We start from the raw sequence: 24,263 nt of genomic DNA, 5'->3' as shown, positions 1-24,263 counted from the left end.
CTAACAGAATTATACTAAAGGGTCAAACTTTTAAAAATAACCAGTAAAATTACTGCAATTTCCCAAAAGCGAAACAAGTGTGGGTTTCAACATGTTGTTGCCTTTCATTCCCAGCTTGCATTATTCATGTTGAAGACTACATGACCATAATTTAGGGTTTTCATGAAATCTCTTCAAAATTAAAAAAACCTATTAAATTATCATTTGAATCAAATTCTATCTAAAAGGACGTTGTGAACACTAGTGTCAAGCTAGTCGCATGTAACACTCTAGTGAAAATTATGGGCAAGGTCCGACTCGAATTCGCCATTGTCATTGGTATTATTGGACACTAAGTGTACACATGAATCGTTTTGTTATTATTATGTTGTTAACGTTAGTCGATGTTTTTCTTCTTTTGAGGGAAAATTCGCTTTTTTCATTAACTACCGGACCAATTGCTTGAAATTTTCATTGCTTAAAGATTGTATTTTTTGCTAGAAGGCTATTACTTTTATCTTTTATTTATTTAAAAAAATTATGTGGGTTCTATGGAATTAGTTTGTTGTTTGCGACGGTACCAGTACTGCTATGGATTTCATACCAGTACTATAGTACTTTGTTTTAGCCTTCGCGTCTATATTTGTGCATTTCTCTCTTGTATTACATGGTATTATTATAAATGCAAAATGAGCTTTTAAAATTATATATAAAGAACATATAAGGTACACGTATTTTTTAACGCAAAATCCAAAGCATGAGAAAAACGAGACAATGACGTTAAGCAAAACAGACCAAATCGAAGCCAAATATACAGCATGACATTTCATGAATTTCGACTCTGATTTTTTCAGCTGTTCCAAATTTAAAAAGCCCTGCGGTAAGTAGGTGAAAAAACAGGTAAATTACCCATTCGGATTATTTACAAAAATAAAAAATGTACTTGTTTTTTAAGGTAATTAAATGTAATCATAAGTCGGGGGTGTCAAACTCGTGGGTTTTCGAGGGCCACATTGCATTTTGGGAATTGTGCCAGGGGCCGCGAACATTTTTTATTGTATACTTGGAGCATATTTTCAGATAGACAAACTTTTGATAAAAAAAAAAGAATAATACAAAATTGTAATACTGTAAATTGTCGGTTTCTGTGTGAATAATCAATTTCAGTTTGAAAGGTTTGAAAAGTGTATTACATTTAGATAAAAAAGCTTACAAATTTTTACAATTATTGTTAAGCGTTCGAGGGCCGCATTGGTAGTTCAATGGGACCGCGAGTTTGACACCCCTGCTCTAAGTGACGCCAAATGTAGTGCGAAACTAGATAGCAATAACAACATGATCAGACAAATGAAGTTACGCAATTTCAACATTTCTGTAAGTGACATTGCCAAGTTATTGTTATTAACAAAATTTTATAAAATGGTAATGGGTTTTGCCGCTGAAATTGAAGAATTGTAGTCCAACATGATGGATAACAAAAACAATATCGCAAAGGATGACCTACAATTGATATTCTGTTAGTAAAATCAATATTCCTATACTTTTTAAAAGGATCAACAAGCCCATTTGCCCAAGTATGTCGAATGTTCTTGAATGAATAAATAGAAACTGAGCATATGTGTCATGGTAGCTAAAATTCGGAACTGCTGTTACTTTATAAAACATTCATACTTTTAAACAGTATGCTAATTTTGATTGTAATTTTGTTTGTAGACTGCAACCGCACAATTCTGTATAGTAACATTGCCAGACACGAATTACTAAAATGAGTCAGAATTTAATTCAGTCCAGCAGTAATTATACAGTCGACCTTTTGGTGAGCACATTTTCTGTTCTATCAAGGTCATTTTATTTAGGATTCGGAGATTGTTCAAATAAATATTCTAAACAGATCAAATTGTTACCCATATTAGCATTACACATTCTATGATTCATCATTCAAAGTGTCGACATAGAGAATCGTGTAAATACTATAAGTCACCGGTATTACATGAGATTTAACCTATTTTAAAGGACAGCGCTTCAAGCCAATGAACATTATCACTCGACTTACGATTTATTTATTTTTTATATATCATAATCTTTTAATAGTGATGAGGTTCCAGATTTTATGCTAATGGTAACATAAGTTCTTTAGTATTCGAATTTTGGATTAAGAAAAGAAGTACTAGCCCAATACTACAAAAAGAATATTTCAACCATCATCAGAGCAAACTACATGGGAATTAAATTTACTCTAGTCGTGAGAAATAGCCCGTTCAAGCTCCATCATTTCATCATTATCTTTGGCAAACTTAATCGGTTTCTAAGAAGTATATGATACATTTTCATATCACAAAACAGAACAATAAAAAATTACATTATTATCTTCATCTTGAGAATGTTGGAATTTCTTCATTTAATCATTCACTCCATCATTCTTATGTCTGTACTTGGAGTAAATGTGGATATCAGTACTTATATTTCTTTGGATCTATCCTCGTCAGCAGAAGAATCTATACGTTGTTTTGAGACGGAAGGCGCAAGGTGATTGTTTTTTGATATTTTTTCTGGACAACATATCAGCATTATCGTTTATTCAGTTGTAAAAATGTTCTCACCATTAGTCACATGGCTTAAAATAAATGAATAAACATTTTCATATCAAATTTTGCGTAAGGCGTAAATCAATCAAATAAATATTTCAGTTTGTTGCTTGGTTGCCGAGTAGGCTACTTAATGATGTCTATATATAGTTTGATATCATCTGAAATAATTCACAAACTATATTAGACAAATGGAAATAATTTTGCAGGAGTCTTGTATGGTGACCGTACATTTGAACCCATGTACATTTGAACCCATGCGTATATCCACGGGTTCAATCTATATGCGGGTGCTAAAACCCATGGGTTAGGGTTAGTATGGGTTTAACTATCCGTGATACAAAACAAATTCTATAGGTGCAATAGCATACAGGTGCAATTGTCATGGGTTCAAATGTACGTGGGTTCAAATGTAATGGAACCGTCTTGTATATATTTAATGAAATAGGAAAAACTAATTTTCGTGCTATTTTATATCCTAACCAAATGTCTGAATCATTTGAAATCATTTCCTCACAGGTTATTTGTTGCAAATAAGGGAAAACAGGAAAATGACAAATTTGATGAGATCATTTCTTGTGACCAAATTTTATTTAATGAAACTACAATCGGATCGGAAATTATGCCTCACGTGAAAGTAGCATTAACTATATCATCAAACAGCTTTTCAATAGCTGTTGGGCAACTTGGCGAAATATCGGTAATATGGATAATTTGACATAATGTTCACCCTAGCTGTGCAAGTAAATGTTCTGTATTCGTATTTAGGACTACACTGACCTATGAAAGAAGAGGCATCACTATAAGAGTGGATCATGCCCTCCAGTATGCTCCCCTGCTGTTTATTTTAAGCGGGTGGTCCAAATTAGGAAATGGCAAATATTTTACTATCAGGATAAAACTATTTGTAACTCATGAAAATATTCTTTGATACAATTATATCTAAGTGTGGCTTCACATCATGAAATGTTATGGGGCTGTTCTTCCACTATAGTGCGGATGTAGAGAAATCCCTGGACTGCCTCCCTTGGCGTTATCAAAATCTCGTATACTGTGCTTGTTATTTAGTGTGATGATCTAGTTTTTATCATAAAGCCACAAGTTTTTTACACTTTCGAATTATATGCCAATATTTAGAACAATGAAGAATTGCTTTTTGATCTTTCACTTTCATAATATCTCAAACCAAATATCTGTCAAAAACTGGACAAGTTGAGTGCTTTTTCAATTTTTTTAACAGCTTTGCTCTCCTCACCATTTGCTTGAATGTCAAGATTCCGTTTATAGTTCCGGAGAATGCAAAATGTCGAACTATGGAAGATACTGGGAGAAATTGCCCAACCCTTCTGGGAGTAATTTTATTTCATGCTATTCTATGAATGGAAGGCAAATCTTAAGAATTGCTTTGTAACCGTAACCCGTTTTGGTCATATACATAGTAAATTATAACTCATCCTCGCCAAAAGTAGTGTCTTTAATAAATATAGATTTCTCTTAGATTTAAAAGAAGTCACAACTTTGGTCACTCAAGCATGCTTTAAGTGAAACGACTTTCCATTATAAAAAATCATTGCGAGCAACTGCAGTGATTTTTCTACCTCCACTTACAAGGAGTAAACATCCCCTAATTTTAAATTCCCAACTTAAATATAATTGTATTTGAATATCCAGAAAATTGCGTGTATATATACCATTTAGATGACCAGTCAACTGTCGAATACGTAACACGTTCTAATAAATTACAAGCAGTTTTGTCGCTAACTCCAAAATAGCTACCCACCCCTGAATTTGTACCCCTACTTCTAAAATTAAAAGCTGGGAGCATTCTGCGAGCAAGCATTCACTAAGTGTCAAACTGAAATTATCAACCCTAAAGTTTAAATTGAAGTAGGAATAAATTATATCTATGACCAATGGTCAATCTTGTCGCTTGTTTAGCGCTTTGCTTTAATTTTGCATCTTTTCAGTTAGAAATTTTGGCACTTTTTTGTTTAAACCACATTGTAACAGATATATATATCATCCTTTAAGCTTGTCCAAACAAACACATGGATGTGATGTTCGTAATGGATGGTTCAAGATCAGTTAACGTTGATCAACCGGATAACTTTCAGATGGCTAAAAATTGGGTCAGTGACGTCACAAGTCGACTAGGTCTTTCAGCCAATGGGAAGGTATCTGTTGGTGTGGTGCAATACTCGCACTATTATGTTCACAGGTAAATAAAATAAGTAATAAAGTTTTTTAAATACAAAGCTCTTGAAAGAAATTGCTCTCAACAGGGCCACTGGCTCCCATTAGGAATTTACGCAGACTCTGAATAAACTTCAGGACGAACAATATGGGTAAAAGCTTAAAACTATATTGACAAATGGTCATTAATTGCCGACTGACGTAAGATTAGCGGCCAATTTTAAATTTGTTGGAATATTCAGTTTTCGATGATTCGAGTTTACTGCATTGTATTTAAGCTTGTTTTTATGGTCGCTGCATTTTTAAATTTATAAAGGCAGCCGGATGACCAACCTAACATGGTGACAGAAATTAAATTAGGAGAATACACCAACACAGAAGATTTTTCAGTAAGTCAAATCTTTCACAATCAAATTTTACAGTTTTTTACTTGATTTCAAATGACTTCACTTTCATTATTTATATTGCACAAAGGTGAGTTTTTAGTTATATATTCATACTAATCTGCCACCCTGATTCAACTTGAAGCGTTTATAATTTTGACCTAGTAAACATACGTCTGAATAAATCCAAACTTGCTGTTAAAAAACGCTTTGGAACAATGTTTCCCAGCCGTGGGAGAAACCTTGCTTGGTATTTGCTGTAACACTAATATTCAATATTTCTTTATTAATATTACATAATGGTTATTTATTCACACACAAACTTAGACTGTACAAAAGCGTGAGTGCGCATGATCCATTAAATGTTGAGCGAATAAAATAGTTTTTATACCTATTGACGGAAGGAATAAAGCGTTTCAAAATAGCCATATAGAAGAATTAAACAAAAAAGGTTGGGGAACACTGTTATAGGAATCGCGACGTATAACAACACCAACATAATATTTTAGCACGTCAACAACGTAAACGATTGAATGTATGATATATCTCAGCCCTTGCTTTCTAGCTGGTGATAAGAATAAATTGCTCATTGGTGCTATAATGATTGCAGCATAACCAAATACGAAACTACAACTCAAATCGGCATAAATGTATCACTAAATTCAAACTCTGTTAAACTTGTACAGGCTCTCAATGTGTCTGAATTTATTTCATAATACAGAAAGCTTTAGATCAAATAAAACTCCAAGGTTTGACAACATTCACTGCGCATGCTTTGATAAAAACCGTTGAAGATTTTAAAACTTCTCCGTACTACTATGATCCAATGAATAAGAAGATTCTAATTTTGATTACAGACGGAAGGTAAATACGTGAAAATTTACTGAATCAATTAAAAATGAAACAAGAAGTTCAATTATTTATTGTTTTGTAGGTCAAATGACTGGTATCTGCTAAATAAGAATGCTGAAATCCTACGCTCTTTAAATATAACTTGCTTCGCTGTAGGAGTGAAAAACGCCGCAGTGCAAGAATTACAGGTTTGGTCATCAAGTTGTTAGACTTTCAAAATATGTAGGTTGAGTATAGAAGTTTCATATATAAGTAATTAATTAATTACTGTTTTAACCAATTCTGTCACAAACCAAATCCGAAAGTATGTGTTTTGAAATATCCAAAAATTATATTTGCACACCCAATCTAACATTAAAAACTAAATATACCTCGGCATTGTAAAAATTCGTATTATTCTTCAAACTTATTTGACATGTTTACTGATATGATACAATAAAAACCCAAATCAAACTTTCGCTTCCATGGCCGGCCGGAAACTTCTGTCAAACTCCAAAATTCCTGGCAGTTTTTTGAATCATGATTGCGGCATATTCCAGGTCGTTGCAGCTTCAGACGATCGTGTGTTTTCAGTCAATGATTTTAACTCTCTTCCAGAAATTGTTGACACTTTGTTGGACCAGGTTAAACTCACTTTTCTCGAAGGTAACTTTGCGGGTATTCATTCCTACGATCGCTTTCCAGGAGCGTTGTTCGCGGCGTGCAAAATTGTAACCATGGTCACTGCGGTACTGTGAAAGATGAGATACCCGTACTTCTTAGTTTTGGCTTTCGTGTCAATGTATTTTAGCATTGCTATTTCGTTTGTTAATACCATACTTTGAATAACATAATTGTATAAATACTACCAATTGCTTAAAACTACGTGTAATCAAAAAGCGGAAATTTAATGAATTATATTACATCTTATAATAGCTCTTTTCCCTAGTTTCTTCAACTTTTCAATATTCAGGTACCAGTGCTGGCGTTGCTGACAATCTTCTCAATGCCCAGATTGGCTTCTCAGTTGTGTATGGGCAGGTAACATAATTTTGTTAACAGAATATAATTTTGCAATTGTATGGAATACTTGTGATATGTTGTTGTGGTGTGATTGGTATGTGTGTGTGTGTTGTGCAATTGTCGGAGTTTTATATTCATTCATAAAATATAAAAAAATTAGTAGTTTATTTAGTCTGCCCAATTGCCCTTATTGTCCAATAAAAAGTGTACAAAATGTTTTTTTCATAATTTACATTAAGAACATCCCTCCCTCGTATCGAAGAATTGAGCGATTTTAGCTTTCAATATCAAACTTTTAGATTATTTATTTAATCTATGATTTAAAGTGGTATGATTTTGGTTGCAGACGTGTTTCGAACTGTTATTAATATCGTCGTATCGCACACTTGCAAATCTATACCCAGTGTTCAAATCGTTTATTAAGTAAGCATACGAGGTGGGATTCGTGTTGTTTTCCGGGTTGGTATATTTATAATACTATTGACAAGAAGGTTTTAGTAAGCATAGAAAATGATATTCAAACATATGGGACGCGGCATTTCATAACCCCCTTCGTTATAGACCTTCCCGAGTCCTAAGTAAACAGGCACGTGTTGAATAGCGTAATTGTATTGATTGATGGGTGAGTAGACAATTCTAGCAAGCTGGTGGCCACGAGGCCATTCCCACGGAGGAAATGTTTTTGCGGTCTCAGTATTGGTGCTTGAACTTTGATAAAAATTGTGTTAGCCGGGAGTTGCATGTTGAGCGGCCAACGGCAATATCGCCATTTTCACTTCAGTAGTTCATAATATACACAGCGAAATGATTGAAAGCGTCGGCCGTCAGGTATTGGTGTAGCAAGTTAGGGCGTTCTCTCAGTTAGACAATGGGCACAATTAAGTAGCCCTTGTGTGATATAGGGCATATAAGGATTGAAGGACGTAAGTAGTTAATTCAATATAAATACTTTGATATGGATAGACGCAATACCATAATGGAAGTAAGTTGTTTTTTTAATATTTTGTCTAGCAATTTGTTAATCTTGACGTCAGAGCAAAATGTTTTATACGAGTACATTTCTTCAAATCCGAGACGAAGCCAGAACTTATGCTTCGTGGTATAATTTCGACGCTGGCCCGTGGTTGTGTCTTGGTTGTTTTGTGTCTGAGCATTCGCCCATGTTTATAGCCTCATCAAACAAGTCGGTATGTGTAGAGCTACAGAATTGCCAGCGTTTCAGTTGCGCATAAATTATGTAAAAGTCATAAGCGATAATATATTCCTCATTCTCAGAGTTCATTTTTCTCCTGATTTCTAAAAAAATATAACTAGCCTGTAATTCTATGTTTGAAATATCGTCGGTTTTGCAAAAGAATTCAATTGCTCTAATCCAGGGTTTAGTTTACGAATGATTGCGCGGGCCATTTGACATGGTAGTTATGTTCTAGTTTTCACTACACCGACTACAGATCAATGAAAAACAAACAAAGTACCTAAATTATAAGAACAATGAAAATACGAAGATACAGTAAAGTCAAAAATTTTAACCGCACATAGATATTTCAATCGGAAGTATGGTACTGCGGTTATCCGACAAATTTGTCAATAGTAGGTGCAATGGACGATGCAGCGATGCGGAAGGGATTTTTCACGTGGCTGTCAGAAATTAGTGTCTCACGGGGGATTTTACATGGTTCATCAGTGAACAAACTTGCTTATAGAAGTAAATGCTGTCAAATATTGAGGTCATAAAACAGATTGAAATACGTGACGGAAGATAAAGATAAATTCAGAAATGTCTCAATAGCAATAACAACCACAAATGGACATAAAAGAATCTTCCGATAGCCAGGTGTTGCTTCTCGCGCGTTTGAACGACAATTGTTTTATTAAAGGTTTCAACAATGACTCAGATTTGTGAAAGACATTGGGATTCAAATAATACCTCGCGGGCCACTCGGAAACCTTCGGCGGGCCACGGGTTGGACGACCCTGCTCTAATCAATATATTAGATGGGATGACATGACATTTTCATCAAATTGTGGAATCAGGCCGCATCAGATAAAAAAAATGAAACAGGATCTACCTGCGATACTACATTGTGAGCTTGGGGTGTTTTTCCCTTGGAGTTATATTTAAAATAAAAAAGTAGCATTTTCCGCAGACATTACTCTATGAAATGAAAAAGGGCTTTCCAATTTGGGAATATCTTCATGAAAGACCATCGTCACCAGCCGCGTCTATGAATGGGGAACTGCCTATTAATTCCACACCCACTGATGTGGTAACCGGAAGATAGTATGTGGCTCGGAATATTATTTATTATTAATCATAATATTAATTATTGCTTCATTCAACATTTGTTTTCAGTATAAACAACAATCTCTTAAAATTCCCTATTTTAATATTTATTACCATTTTTAATATATCTGCAGCTCTCCTTGGTTTTCCTTCGTTGTCACCAAAAACTGCCAGGTGTATTTTTCGGCTGTAGTGGTTAAAGTCGTTTCCAAAATCTCGCGCTTTGTAGAATTATATCCCGCTTATCAGTTTTCTTGTCAATGTGACGGCTCGTGGCCTTGCTTTGGGAAAGCTTACACAAATTTGTTTTGTCTGGATTTTATAATGCAAAAATAAACTACGTGCTTAAATCATTTTAGATAGGTTTGGGTAAATAAACTCTAGTTACCAAGACTCAAAATGCCTGACTAATTTTATCGATATAATTCAACTTACCGTCAGAGATACTTTGCTTGAAATCCAAACGCTATTTAAATTCAAATCTGGATTGCCTATGACTCCGAAAACCCGTCACTCGAGAGTTGGGTTTTGAAAATTCTCATGGTGTTTCTTTCGGAAATATTTCCAGACCAAATCCTTACTTGGCTTAATTTTATCAGTTTGGACTTTTCGTACTTCTAGATAACTCACGGAAAACTCTGTATATATATTCATTGCACACAGGTTTTTATATGGAAAAACTCTTTATTCATTACCCGTTATTGCCTGTACACATCCGCTATTATATATTGTCTATTTACGTACTTTTTCTACATCAAGTCGCGCCCAAACTTCCATAATGTTGCTTCCATTGATGTTACAATATTGGTATAAAGTTACTCGAGTATTCAGTGAAGACAGTTCCTATATTTCCGCTAATTTCGTCACATTTTGGGAATAGGGGAGAAATATTATATATATATATGTAGTGCTACCTAAGTTGGTAAAATTTGAGGACAGGTAGATAATTATGCTGTAAAACATACTTACGCTGCATAAAAGTTACCCAGACGCCTTTGTTGCTACGACTCGACAAAAAGCATCATCTTCGAAAAGTCCAGTCTTACACGTTTTACTCGCTTGCCTTCTTATTTTCTGTACATCTTATGTAAAGCACCTTTCAAAGTTGAGCCCAGCGCGACCGCATTGGTTCGTATGACGAAAAACGACGCTCCCGTAGTATGTGCATCAAGGAGAACCTTGTATACATACTACGTTCAGGTTGTGCGCCATCTTGGTGCACATACTACTAGAGCACCCGAAAAACACGCCACGACTGTTACGAAACCGCATTCACTCTCAACACAATCAGTCACAGCAAACACAATAAGCATTCTCATTCGACACCGAGTGAATGCTGGCAAAACAACTTCTCACCTTAGAGCTAGTAATTGAAAATCCTTCCTCTCCTAGCTCCATATCACTTGATACAGAATTATTGTTGGCAGCACCTGTAAATTACGGAATGATTTTAATGCCACTACTCAAATTCTATCTATTTTGTGAAACTATAAAAGTTAAAATATATATATGAATCGATATATATATTCTGCATATGCATAGAAATTTGAACCAGATTGTCGCCAGTTAGTTGAAATCTCGGGGAATATATCACAGTATCTTTGAGGCACTGGGAAGTTTTTACGTAAAGACCCTGATTAGAGCCGACTCTCATTTTTGTTAGTAAAAACAAGAGCTGATTTTTAGCAAAAGTGTTCTGCCAATAACAAATACTCTCATGAAAATGTTTTTGCAATATTTTCGGAATCAATTTATGGATATGTATTGACTGGAAAGTCATAAGTACTCAACAAGTACTCAAAATGTGATTGGTCTCATCGGTTTCGGAGAAACGTTTTTTTTTTCCTATACAAGAAAAACATTTTGCGAAACGATCCATATGTACACTCAGTAATATTAAACCAATATATTGAGAGGATAATTTTACAAAATTAATTTTACCTTCCAGAACTAAATTAAGAATTTCTGATCTCAATTTCTTTAGAATTCCACTCAGGTCTTCAAAATTATTCACACTCGATACCCTCTCTCTTGATGTCAAGTTTCCCGTTGCTATGATCTGATTAAAAACACAATGGCATAAATCTTTCAGAAAATATAGGAAAATAAATTTGAAATCTTGCGAGGATTTTATTGAAAAGATAAACTGGAATTATATGGACGGAGAAAAAAGTTTATGAATTGAACTACCGCGTTTCCCCGAAAATAAGACCTAGCCTGAATTTTAAAATGATTTTGATATAAGATCTTCTCCCCTTAAAATATGACCTGGTCAATAAAGCGAATTTTTTTTTACCTAGTCAATTGCAAGAAATCTCTCCTACACGTTTTAAATGATAGACAACCTATGTTTTGCAATTATTTGGAATAAAAACGTTATTTATAAGTGAATGGATATCGCTTTTCCTATTTTGTATATATATTTGAAAATCTCGTAATTCTCTACTTCGTAATTATGTCTTTGATAAATGAAAATATAAGACATCCCCAGAAAATAAGCCCTAGTGTTTTCGGAAGAAAATCGAAATAAGACCCAGTCTTTTTTGGGGGGAAACACGGTACTTGTAACAAAACAAATATTGTGTGGTGATAGAGCCAACTATTTGAATGGTTGAATACAGGACTTAGAATGCATGCCTATGGCCAATGATTAGTCAGGTTCATTTTTGAATGTTACGAACTAGGAGGGGGCATTTTTAGTTCTATGTTTGGAACTGATGCGGTATGGTTATGGGACCAGGAATGTGTACGGTAACAATATGCGTACCCGTAACTCTTCTTCCTTATAGTTTCCGACTCCGATTGCAAATGTGGTGATTCCTAGAGAACGTACATAATCTGCACTTTGTGGGAGATATTGAGGGTCGGTGGCTCTGAAAGAAACATTTGTTTGAAAATATAAGATTAGTGTCGACCAATTTGAAACTGTAGAATTCGTGCAATATTCGAACTAAGATGGCGGACACCGGAACGTAGTATGTGTACCAGGTAAGGTTAGGCCATAATTCCAGGTACAAATACTACGGGAGTCACTTGGCTAGTCCTCGAACTCGTAATAGAACTAAAATAAAAAAAATTGGAATAAAGTTATGGCCTAACCTGGTAAAGGCACTACCTTCCGGTGTCCACCATCTTGGTTCACATACTACGGGGGTACCGAACTCTACGCAAATATGATTCTAACCAATGTCAAATGCGCAAGTATGAACAGCCGTTACTCACTCGCCATCTGTCAATAGTAGAATGATTTTCTTGGTTGACTTATCGGACCATCGACTCGATGCCTGGAAGTCTAATATTGTTTTGTTGAGAGCATGAGAAGTAGCAGTTGTATAACCCTGATAGCTGATTTCTCCGATGGCATCCTGCAAGTACATATTCCAAAATAACATATAGTGATCATTTTTACCAGCTATAATTCACGGCCAGTGACATTCTTCTCAGATTGTTGGCATGGTGTACGAAGTCCCTTGTAAATTAAGTTTCGAATGAATTTATTCTCTTCCAAATAATTTTATAACAAAAGATAATTTGGCAAGAATACCAGATTGAAGATGCAGTTTAAAACTAGTTCACGACCATATCTTCAAATCCTAAAAATCAATTGAACTCATTTGAATCAGTTTATTACATATTGTTTTAATAACTAATTTATTATAACTACTTACCAGCAATTCTGCTTCATTATTATATTGGCCCAATCCAATCTCAGTTTTCACATATAGTTGGTTATTTACACTGAAAAAGTGAAAGTTCTCAATTTAAGGATCTCATTCATACTTACTTTTTGTCCAGTGTTCATATAATCAACAAAGCACAACAACGAGCGATTATTTTAGTTTTATCTTAAATAAAACCTGTAACTTTTATTCTTCGCAGTACATATGCTTTAACTTAATTGTCGCATATCTACATGAAACCGAAAATATTCGAAAATATTTTATCGGGAATAATGAAATATTCGGTTTCGGCCATCCCTGTTGATATTTCAACTTTAATTATCCACATTATGCGGCGCTTATGCAATAATATCTTGTGTTATGTAATAAAAGAGAAGATTGGTGATGATCTTAAATTTTCGCACTGTCGACAGTTTTACAGCGGGCAATCAATACACGATAAACTAGGACCCGCCCGCGAAGAAGTGCTAATTTTGAATGGTGTGCAGTCCGCAGAACAAGTTTTTAATTGGCTAAATTTGGTAAGTGCGAGTACTTTCAAGTCATTAATATATCTATGACAACAGATAGTTGTTTATGCGGAGCAAACAGCGCGGTGCGGCCCGCGGTTTCACCCAGTTATTTGTATCTGGCCCTTCTGTATTAACTGTTGCACACTCCTTAACTAGGATATTTACACACATGGTATTCAAAGTCATACTTGACATCAAATATAGATATAGTTCCTGTATAATTTCTTTCACACAATATATATAAAAAAAAACTCACTCTACACTATCATCCCAGTAAGAGTACTGAACAACTCCGACATGTACTTTTCCAGTTTCAATATCAAATTCCTTGGTTAAGTTAGCCGTCCAATCTTTCACAATATCAAAATTTTCTCCAGTTACGGATCCTGATCCATCCAAAACGAACATAATGTCCAGATTTTGAACTGGGCAATCTGAATAATAAAAGCTTTGTCTTCATCTATTTCTCACTCTTCATATATAAATATATTTTGACAACGATCAAAAATGTAAAACACACAAGCGCGGCAAGTGTGCATTATTAAAGATAACATAGTCGTTAACGTAAAAATTGGAATAAATTGACATTCATATGCAAGGTTTTTGTGAACTCACAGCATCAAGATAATAGTATGCTTGATTTATGACGTTAAAACATAGAACAAATTATGTTCGATCAATGAAAAAAATAATAATTCAGTGTTTGAAAGCTACTACTACTAATGTATGTGCCTTGTATATATTCATGTTGATTTACTTGAATCTAAATTTTTCCGTGTGGATTCCCAAGTTTGTCCTTCATCTTTACTTTTGTAGCAAAATCCTGGAGTAATAAAAGTTGACGTGCAGTTGAGAATTTTTGCCGGTGAACATGCCTGAAGTATAAACAGGGTTATAATTACTGGAATATTTGCATATGATATGATCCTTCAAAGTGACATTGGGAGAGAGAGAAAGAATTTTTTCTTCAAACCAGAAAACATAATGATGATACAAATATTAATGAAACAACACATACAGTACAGTACACATACAATACAGTTTTCGGTAGGAAGACTGGGTGACAACGATACGACCATATACAGTCATATGAGTCAGTTGCAAATACTAAGAAAATATTTCATGATGGGGTCATGTTAAAACAAGATAGCATTGCTCAAATACATGGTCACGGAGGACGCGCATCGCACATACACAAATATAAAAAATCGTAGCAACTTACTAAAAGGTTTTCCTCGTCGGCATCTATTGCCAATCCAAACGAGTCGCCGGGTTGTGGGTTTTGCAGTCTGACTGAATTACATTGCGTTGTCGCAGTTGAAGCGTTGATGAATGAAATGATGCATTTTTCCACCGTTCCATCGGCTGTTAATTCACATATATATGAAATATCGAAGAAGAGAACGATGCTCAAATATATGATAACGAAAGCCAAGACGAGGTAGTATGGGTATGCAATTTGTCACAGTAGACTACCGGTGGCACAGTCTTCGCGACTTCGCTTGCCCACACGGTGCGCATTTCTTAATGACGTCATCGCACACAAGAAAGAATCCCATTAAGCCCACAGAAATTTTTCGAAAGAAATAAAAGTAATAGCCTATTAGGGGAAAATACAATCTTAACTCGCTTAAAATTTTCAAAGCAATTGGTCCGGTAGTTAAAGGATGGCTAACAGGAACTAAAAGAGTGCCGAACAAGAACAACATATTAGCAAAACGATCCATATACATTTTGTGTCCAATAACGTTCAGTAGATATTTAAATTTTATTATAAAAACTAATTGGGGCTCCCGAAGTATGCAAACCAAGATGGCGGACATCGGAATGCAATATGTGTACTAGGTTAGGGTTAGGCCATAATTTTAGGTAAAAATACTACGGGAGGCTCTTGGCTAGTCTTCGAACTGATAATAGGACTAAAATAAGGAAAATTGGAAAAAATTATCGCCTAACCTTAACCTGTTACCCATGTTACATTCCGATGTCCGCCATCTTGGTTCGCATACTTCGGGAGCACCAACTAATTTGTATTATATATTGTACATTCAGTCGCCAATAAATCTTTCAAGACTTATTCGTATGCGCTGTGGATTGTAGTAGCCGACAAGCTTTCTGTATTCATAATATGTAGTTTACCTGCAATATTTTGTTCGTCTGTTGAATTTTGTTGCTCCCATGGCGCAGCAGCATTCGTCATTTTAGGAGCGGATATGAAAACACTAAAATTAAAATAATATTTAAAAAATTTACAATGAAGTATCTCCCAACTATTATTTCCAACAGATTTATTCATGGAATCAAGTCAACTATTATCTAAAATATTAAACTCATATAGAAACGATGGCATAAAAAATTGTCTAACCTTGGATTCGAGGTTCCGGTCGCAATTGATAGTTTATAACCATAATATGACGGTTCTCTATTGTGCAAAATAACAGTGCTGCTTTCATTTGCATTTATTTTCATGGCAGGAGAAAATAAAAATTTTGTACTTTCAATCCTGGACTCCACGTTGTATGCAGTGATCATTTTGAGATACAGTAACAATAGAAATACAGTAATTGACATTGTGCAAATTTTTTTATGTACAATCATATTGAGTGCGATTTTATAAAAATAATTTCTTTAATCTGTAAAAAAGTATGTATTTTATTTTCTGAACCAAGAGCTCCGTAACATTGATCACTGATGTTGAAGTATTCCTATTACTTTTCCACTGATGATCAACTGCAGTCGGGCTAAAACCCAAGTTGCGCCTTCTCACTCAATGGCGAAAGTATTCACTTCCAGCAAATCAGCTAGCTCTTCTTGTCGAAGATTTGTCTCTTTTTTTTTTATTTTTATCTTTTTCGCTATCACATATCAACACTTTTTCAAAACCAGCTAAACGATTTGATGTTGCAGGGACCGTGCCTGCAATTGCAACACCAAATGAGAAGAACCGAGGTATGAATTCAAATAATTATAGAGTATGATATATTGAGTATGGATCAATTTAGATGGATTGGTCGCTATTATACTAACCTCCTTTTATCAATCACTCAAATACCATAAAATGCGGATGTGGCATGCATTTCCCCTTTGTCATTAGCTATCATTCTCTTCCAAAACTATTTAGACGATAATGGTATAAATGGGCCACAGATAGATCAAACTTTCCAGCCATGTTTAATTGTTGACCCAAGCCTGATTGATGCACAAATAAATACTTAAAGGGCTTAAAATCATTTTATTGGAAAGTTTATAAGGGTTCAATAAAATATCTCGCTAATAAGCGCAAGACGTACAATCACCAATTTTATAAATTACAAAATATCGATACAAAAAAATCTATTCATCACTGTCAAATTATGGATTGCTGGCAATCTAACTATTTTAATGATCTTTGAGAATATATTGTTATTGCTTTAAAAAAAATAGGGATGTCAAAATTTTTTAAATGTCAAATGTCAATAACACGCGCAATGACACTTTTGATATATGATGAGGTGAATTTGTCTGTAAAATTACCCGAATTCGAGAATATTCGATTTTTTTGGACAGAATGCCTGTTTTACATTTTCAAAAAAAAAAATTTTGAATAGAAAGTTTGGTTAGTAATTAAGTTACCTGGACGCAACTAATTATGTCTGGTTAAAATCACATCAAATTTTCTTTACAACAAAAAACTCGTTCAAACATCAACGATTCTTTTTACCTTCGAAAAGCAACGCTGATTAGATTTAACGCTACTCGGATTAAATTCTTAATGCTTGTGTCGGTTTCAACTTCATAGATAAACACAAAATGACGGTATTTCCCCAACACATCAAAAGTGAGAGACTTACCTTATTAGCCAGTACCCGTCAAGTTTGAATTTCAAGCGATATGGCTAATATTATCAATTTTTGAGCGAAATATGTTATTTAAATAATTCCGGTAATTTATTTGTTCATTATCAGGTGCGGTTCGACGCTTTATTAGTAACTGGTAACTTCATAATTGTGAGATAAAGTATATATTTATATTTTAACGAATACAACGTGAACAATTTAGCACTAGAGCATAGTAGAATAAAACAACTCGTGTATTCTGCCTGCGTAATGACTGCCTCAATAGAATTATACTGTATATATACAGTTTGTTCCGAATGCGGATACACTTTTCGGTGCGACTTTGGTATGCGATCTCACTTGCTTAACCTGATCTCAATCGCATATCAAACTGGTGCCAATTTCTCATAATGACATTTTCATAGACCTGTCTAATCCTGTCATCATATTCTTATAGACTTCAGTTTCTAACCCTAACCCTGTCATCGTTGGGTTACGGTTGGTTTGATACTATCACCGAGATCGCATGCCATTTTTGTCTCATCTTTTTACCATCTTTTCATCGACATTGCCTTGTAAATATCTTCGACTAATTAACTCAACTGCAGTTTAAACTCTTTCTTATCTACTATTTTCACGTAGATCTTCTGTGCTAAATGGGTTTGACTGTTTCCACGTCCGAGTCCGTTATGGTGTTTTATTCGCTAATAAACGTATTCACATAATGTAAAATATACCGAAAATATAAGTGACGTAATAAAAAAATACATCGCGTTAATATTAATCACATTCCTTCCGCGGTGCATGACTTAATCTGCGACGTTAAAAGTCGACGTATGTAAAAATATATATTCTCAATATTTCGTCATGTGACGTCACATTTTACTCGAATATACCTAGAAAACTGTAGTTGAACACATCTTCACAATATCCGAGCATGGCCCAGACAGTCGGTACGTTCAGATAATGTACAGTCGTCATGATTTGTAAACCTGGTAAAATTTGTAAAAGGTCATTTGAAATCATTTTAAATTCGTTATTTCCGGTTATTACCGGTAAATTAATTGTGTTCAGTGATTAATCTAATCACCGATACCGTTTTTTTCTAAATTCTGTATCCATTTCGTTGAACCTAATTGAACTGACATTATAGATTCGTTTTTACTTTCTGCGTGATTTGAACCAAATTTCCAAAATTTTGTTATAGTTTTAATTTAGATTTATAGTCGAGCCCTTTATGGAGTCGAGCCCTTCGATTACTTTATGGAGGATAAATTCGACTAGGACCTCAAATCTTGGGCCTGAGACTGAAAGACATTTGTGTGGAGTCGTAAAATAGGTCCAGCTTTGACGATCACCAAAGAAAGGTTGATAGCTCAAGCGCCTCCATGGACAGGTTACCTTATTTGTACTACTTTCGAGTGAAATAGCTGAAATATCTTGATTCTTGTACGAAGTTTAATCACTTTTCCTGAAGTGTTACTTAATTTTTGTGTGATGTTAATGTACCACGACTTCAAACTCGAGAACGAGCTCCAAGCCTTTTTGGAAGATTATCAAATTTTCCTGAAATCTTTGTATTCAACATATGACTCTCCTTCCTTCTTTAGTTATTGCAGTGTTTATCGCCAACCATATAAATCATATTTGCGACACGAGTCTGCTGAAATCATCAAAATTATCCGAGATTTCCGTTTAAGTACAGCGTGAATGATCTTCGTGATGTACAAATACCTTATATATATGTATAGTCTATTAGTGTTTCGTAAGATACTACCTATGATGGTGAAAAGATGTGCGACGAGAAACTATGGCTTCTCATAAAAATAACAAATGATTCACCACTTTTTAGTAATCTTAAGTTATTACTTCACTGATATAACCAACCAGCACCACTTTTAATATCTGCCTGTATCAAATCTGCTTGCTGCCTCATTACACATTTTAAAAGGAAGAGACTTGAATTACGGATATTCAGTTCAGAAAATGTTATACAACAGTCTCAAAATGCTTCTTTGCATTGTTTTCCGTGAGTTTCAAATTATTGAATACTTTAATATGTATCCTAATAATAGATAGGCTTTTTATAACGTAAAGACATACCGGTAATTATTTTCAAACTGTAAAATCGTTTGAATTATTTAGCCTAGAAATTATAGATCTCATCTCATTTTCATGAGCTTTGCAAATCAATCAATCCCATGGGACATTAAAATAGGCCCCTGACTTAAGTATAAACCTGATTTGGTGACACTTTGGCATGCGATCTCAGGGTATAGCAGTTGTGTGATCTCAAGGTTTTTAGTATTAACTCACCCGACGTAGGGTACTGAATTCTATGATAATGTCTTTATGCGATTGAGATCACGTTAAGCAAGTTAGATCACGTACCATAGTAGATTTATGACACCGAGATCGCATACCAAAGTAGCACCCCTGATTTGTTTCTTTCAGGAGAATAACGAAGGTCATAATAATTGTCATCATATTATCACTTGAAATGTTATATCAACCACAACCACGAAATCAGTCCCAAACCAGAACATAGCGGCAAAGTAAAATATATTTATCTTATATATGGTTCGCAAGCATTTTCCAATTCTACAATATATATATCAAAAAGCCCGCGTTTAACCCTCACTGATTAGTTGGTATAATTTGTCACAATTTTCTTTTGTTCTGGTTATGAGTCATCAAATACGGTGTATTTAGTTTTCAGAATTACTTCAGCCTGCACTGGAATGAACTCGCCATTGAATCTCACTGATTTCTCTGGAATTATTTCAACTCCTGGTTGGCCTAATGGTGGATTGGTTAAATCTGGTGAGACGTGTGAATGGAACTTAACTCCCCCAAGAGGAAAATACATTCTACTGGTGCTAAACTTCACGCAATTGCAAACATACAGTTTTGTCGTTTCTACAAATGTAGATTGCAGTAATCCTAACGAAGGAGGCTTAACTTTACCTGATGGTATGTTGAGGTATTTATGAATAGCTACATGGCGCTAAGGCGCTTCAAAGAAAAGATTGACAAAGTTAATACTTCAAAATTGATATATATATATGTTAGTGTTTCTCGTAAGCAGTGAATATTTCTTCACCCGTGTGGTTTTAGTGCGAGTAATAACTTCGTTTTGGAAACTAAGTTATACCTTTCAATCCTTTCATCATTCACAATTGGCGCACGTGTGCATAACTTGTAACAGACGTCATTTTTAAAAATTGCAATTTCAAATATTCAATTTTAAAATATTTGACAGACACAGATATTTGTGGTAGAAAATCTGAATGTTACGCATTTCTGCAACACGAAGATGAATCTGAAACCTTCTGCGAGACAATGTATAGAGATTTGGGATGTACGAGCAAAGCAGCATATGTTAAACAAGAACTTTGGAAAAATTTAAAAATAATTTATCGTCAAGGGGAAACGACGAGCCCAAACTACGGTTTCCATTTGTCGTACAAATTGTTCAACTGCACATGTATGTATACAATATCTATCTATCTTATGATTGTAAAAATTATCTGACAATCTGGAACCGGTGATTTCGTCAATCGTGTGCTTGCGTGGGAGTAAGATCAGTAAGATCATAATTCAAAACTTTTTCAAGCTCCCTGTTTTGTCCTAGGCTTGGGTATTTAATACATTTTGTGGGAGAAGGTTAGCTTGACTTAGCATCGTGAAATTGGTTTGCTATGCCTAGCAACCTAGCTTATTTGGTAGTTCTTGTTATAGTTTAAATAAGAACTGACTTTTAATTGTTGATAAATAAACAAAATTTCAAAATCCGTCAATAAAAGTTTTGATAATTTAGTTCAGAACGTTTCTCCAATTTAATATTTTTTTTTTTGTCGTTTTATCAAAGCAAACTTCCTGTATTTGTGGTGTGATTCTGTGTAGCAACAACGCGTCGTTCAATGGTAGATGTTCAACTCCACCTAATTCCATTCGTATTTCAATACATTTATGATTTTGAACCCAAACTCTGTACCTGCTATAGTGCGCCTCTAGTGGCTTCATATCTAAAGTCTCGTTCGAAAAAAGTGTGAAAAAATCTTGTAGATATATTTTTGCTTTACAGATGTTTTCCAGGCATAGCTATGTTATACTAAGCCAGATTACCAGTCCGGGACAAACTAATAAAAGTATTTGATAAATATTTGTTTTAGCTGGACTTCCAATAAATAAGGAAACTACACCCGCTCCTATTTCTACAACTGCCACACAATCTGAAATTATGAATGTGACAACAAACAAGATATCAAATCATCAGACAGCCACAACGGGTTTGAGAGTTCCCGGCTATATAGGTAAATGCTTCAAACTGACTCATTGATGTCAATATTATCGCTTAATTAATGATCCAATACATGAATAAGAAGTCAAGGCATTCGAATGGTATGAACAAAAGTACTACTGTCAGCAATGTAATATTTCTTTGGGTTAAGATTGTATCGTTTGGTAGAAACTTTTATCAGCTTTAGTGTGATCGTTATAGAGTAGACCAACACGTTTTCCTAATGTTACATGTATTGAGTTTTAATTTACGTCTGAATACATAGGTGGTATATATGGATGCATTTTCACCATAAAAGCGTAAAGTTTATTATAATATGCTTGCTATTCAAGTGAAATTTCTCAATTAAATTTGCATCCTATATAGCAGTTGATCCTGCATAATCGTAGACGTTCTTGAATCTAGGAAGAAACTTTAAAAATCTTTCTCCGAGATTACTTTAAGTCTAAATATCTTATTCAAGAATTAGGATTACTAACCTTTGCGTTTTATATATACTTATGAACTGATAAATGTACTGCCCAAGTAAGTTAAATTTCTTTGATTTTCGAATTTATATTTTTACAGACCTTGTTACAGTCGGAATAATAATAGGAGTCATAGTCGCTGTCTTGATTCTGATTGTGGTGATAATCGTTGTGGTGATTGAATTGCGAAGGTTAGCTATAATATTATAAACTTTCACCAAAAATTCGAAGTTCACAAAGTTATTGCTATTTAACATCGTTTTTACTAATCGATCTCGATCGGTAAGGATGTTGATAGGTATTTGTCTGTTTGTTTCACTTTCGTATGTTACGGACCAGAAGCCTATTGATTTTGGATGAATAATATCATATAATTAGCGAGTTCATAATTCATTAGTGATGGGGCACGCGGTGTCGCTATTGAATCAGAGCGAAGGATACAAGCCGCTAGACCGATACGTCGGCGGTCTCTGATCGCTATCGTTTTATTACGTGGTTGATGTACCAATGGAATGGTTCACAACCTTTTTCCAAGCAACCCAAATTTAAAAAAAGTTTTGTAAAATGTATCGACCTAGGGGTGTGCTCATGCATTATCATGTGGTGCCTTTATGGCTGCAAAATTGAATGACTAATATTTTTCGGATACTTTATTATATTTGAATCCAGATGTAGAAGATTTTCTTCGGTCGGGGTGTAGGAGTACTCAGTATCATGTGTGTATATTATTCAGGAGCGCTATGAACTAATATATTTTTGGCCCACCCTGTTAAACAATCATTCACAATTACTATTGAGCAACACTTTGATTTCTAATACAAAATAAACAATAAAATCTACTAGAAAATAAGATTAACAACTTTTAAGTTGGCGACCCAGTTTTCGGTATTATGATACTTACGGCTCCTCAATCTCCCTTCCTCCTCTGTAAAAAGGAATATTGATTATTTTTCATATATATCATGAAAATTATTGAACGGTGATTTTAACGATTTTAAGGAAATAAATTTCAAATAAATACTACACAATAGAGAATATTATAAATGTGTGCTATTCAATTTATTATAAATATAGTACATTTTTACATAATAGGAAAAAAATTCTAGCAGTTGCTAGTAGCAACGAAACAATAGCAGAAGGACAATTTTCCAACGAGATTGAAGATCACGACTACGCGACGGTACGGCCTGTTGACAACGACGCAGTTTTGGTCAATGCCAATGATCAGAAGATTGCACCCCGAAGTCCATTGAATACGTCAGAAGGATATGACGCACTACATTCCTTTTCTAACGTTCAGCTTCCTGGGTATTCATCAATAGGCGCAGATAATACTGAAACACTAACACATTTCTACGAATCTCCAAGGCACTCTGAAGAGGATAGTTTCGACAGTCCCACATTTGAAATACAATCAAATGGGTCTTCCGCAATGTACACTGTAATGAATAAACAGGCATGAGTCTGGAAAGTTTAAATGTTACCTATTTTTTTTATAAAAAGTATGCAATCTTCAAACACACTTTGTTCTTTCCCATAAATGTTTGAAAAAATCATTTTAATGCTAGAATTACTCCAATTCTGGCTCAGTTTATTAAATGTTCTATGGTTCACCGATATAAAATGTTTCTGCCGATCGAATTTAATTTTAAATTCCTGGGCAGATAATTTTTACTTTTATTTCAGGTTTGGAAATTTTGTCATTTTTTCCTCTTCAAACTTATAACATCAAGATTGTCGTTTAAATTAAATCTGTAAAATTTATATTTATGTTATTAATTATTAGCACCTAGTACAGGGATTCTTAACCAAAGCGAAATTTCACCATTATGAGTAATTCGTTTCAGGTGTTTGTCGAAGTGAAAAAGTTGAAAGGTTTGTGACATAAATTTCACTTTTTGAAACGGTATAAATGAGAGAATAACGGTTGAGAGAACCCCAGGCTATTCAGATTTCAAGGAAATGCATGTACGGATACTGTAACTTTGTATGTAGCCCTTATTCGTTTTGCCGTGGAGCTACATTGACATTGCAAATTCAAAATGCAGTGGCGGGCCGGACTACGTAAGTCAATCTACATTGCGCTGTGTTAGCACGCGACTCGAAGAGCGACTTATCAAAATTATACGAGTGAAATTACCGAATAAACGCTTCGGTTACTCTATTGATTAGTGACCACGTGCAAAAACACGCGCTTGTCATTTTGAA

General features: G+C 34.6%; 3 protein-coding genes across 5 annotated transcripts; 2 read left to right on the top strand and 1 right to left on the bottom strand.

Moving 5' to 3' along the window:
• The first annotated feature begins 569 nt into the window (after nucleotides 1–569).
• LOC120343931 (integrin alpha-D-like) lies at nucleotides 570–18,569 on the top strand. The gene is made up of 11 exons (XM_078112733.1): nucleotides 570–2,505; nucleotides 3,084–3,264; nucleotides 3,805–3,916; nucleotides 4,596–4,782; nucleotides 5,074–5,146; nucleotides 5,862–6,004; nucleotides 6,075–6,180; nucleotides 6,532–6,637; nucleotides 6,945–7,012; nucleotides 16,378–16,419; nucleotides 18,504–18,569. Exons 1-11 carry the CDS (start codon nucleotides 2,360–2,362, stop codon nucleotides 18,567–18,569), a joined length of 1,230 nt encoding a protein of 409 aa, XP_077968859.1. The 5' UTR covers nucleotides 570–2,359.
• Nucleotides 8,185–16,123, bottom strand: LOC120343930 (integrin alpha-D-like). The gene is made up of 12 exons (XM_078112917.1): nucleotides 15,836–16,123; nucleotides 15,610–15,692; nucleotides 14,693–14,835; nucleotides 14,228–14,345; nucleotides 13,727–13,904; nucleotides 12,947–13,016; nucleotides 12,501–12,643; nucleotides 12,046–12,151; nucleotides 11,220–11,337; nucleotides 10,635–10,708; nucleotides 9,393–9,590; nucleotides 8,185–8,290 (listed from the first exon to the last, which is right to left on the bottom strand). Exons 1-11 carry the CDS (start codon nucleotides 16,066–16,068, stop codon nucleotides 9,510–9,512), a joined length of 1,347 nt encoding a protein of 448 aa, XP_077969043.1. The 5' UTR covers nucleotides 16,069–16,123; the 3' UTR covers nucleotides 8,185–8,290; nucleotides 9,393–9,509.
• On the top strand, nucleotides 16,488–23,819 carry LOC120343932 (uncharacterized). Of its 3 annotated transcripts, none has more exons than XM_078112918.1 (6): nucleotides 16,488–19,314; nucleotides 20,005–20,258; nucleotides 20,548–20,772; nucleotides 21,461–21,601; nucleotides 22,156–22,246; nucleotides 23,148–23,819. In XM_078112918.1, the coding sequence occupies exons 2-6, from the start codon at nucleotides 20,027–20,029 to the stop codon at nucleotides 23,515–23,517; spliced, it is 1,059 nt and encodes a 352-aa protein (XP_077969044.1). In that variant the 5' UTR covers nucleotides 16,488–19,314; nucleotides 20,005–20,026; the 3' UTR covers nucleotides 23,518–23,819. The 3 variants fall into 3 exon arrangements, with proteins under 3 accessions (XP_077969044.1, XP_039268919.2, XP_077969045.1); XM_039412985.2 differs by having other exon boundaries at nucleotides 19,998–20,258; XM_078112919.1 differs by lacking the exon at nucleotides 16,488–19,314 and adding an exon at nucleotides 19,446–19,840 and having other exon boundaries at nucleotides 19,998–20,258.
• The last annotated feature ends 444 nt before the right edge of the window (nucleotides 23,820–24,263 follow it).

This window comes from Styela clava, chromosome 5 (assembly GCF_964204865.1).
Source record: "Styela clava chromosome 5, kaStyClav1.hap1.2, whole genome shotgun sequence".
NCBI lineage: Eukaryota > Metazoa > Chordata > Ascidiacea > Stolidobranchia > Styelidae > Styela > Styela clava.
This window is presented reverse-complemented; position numbering and strand designations above follow the sequence as displayed.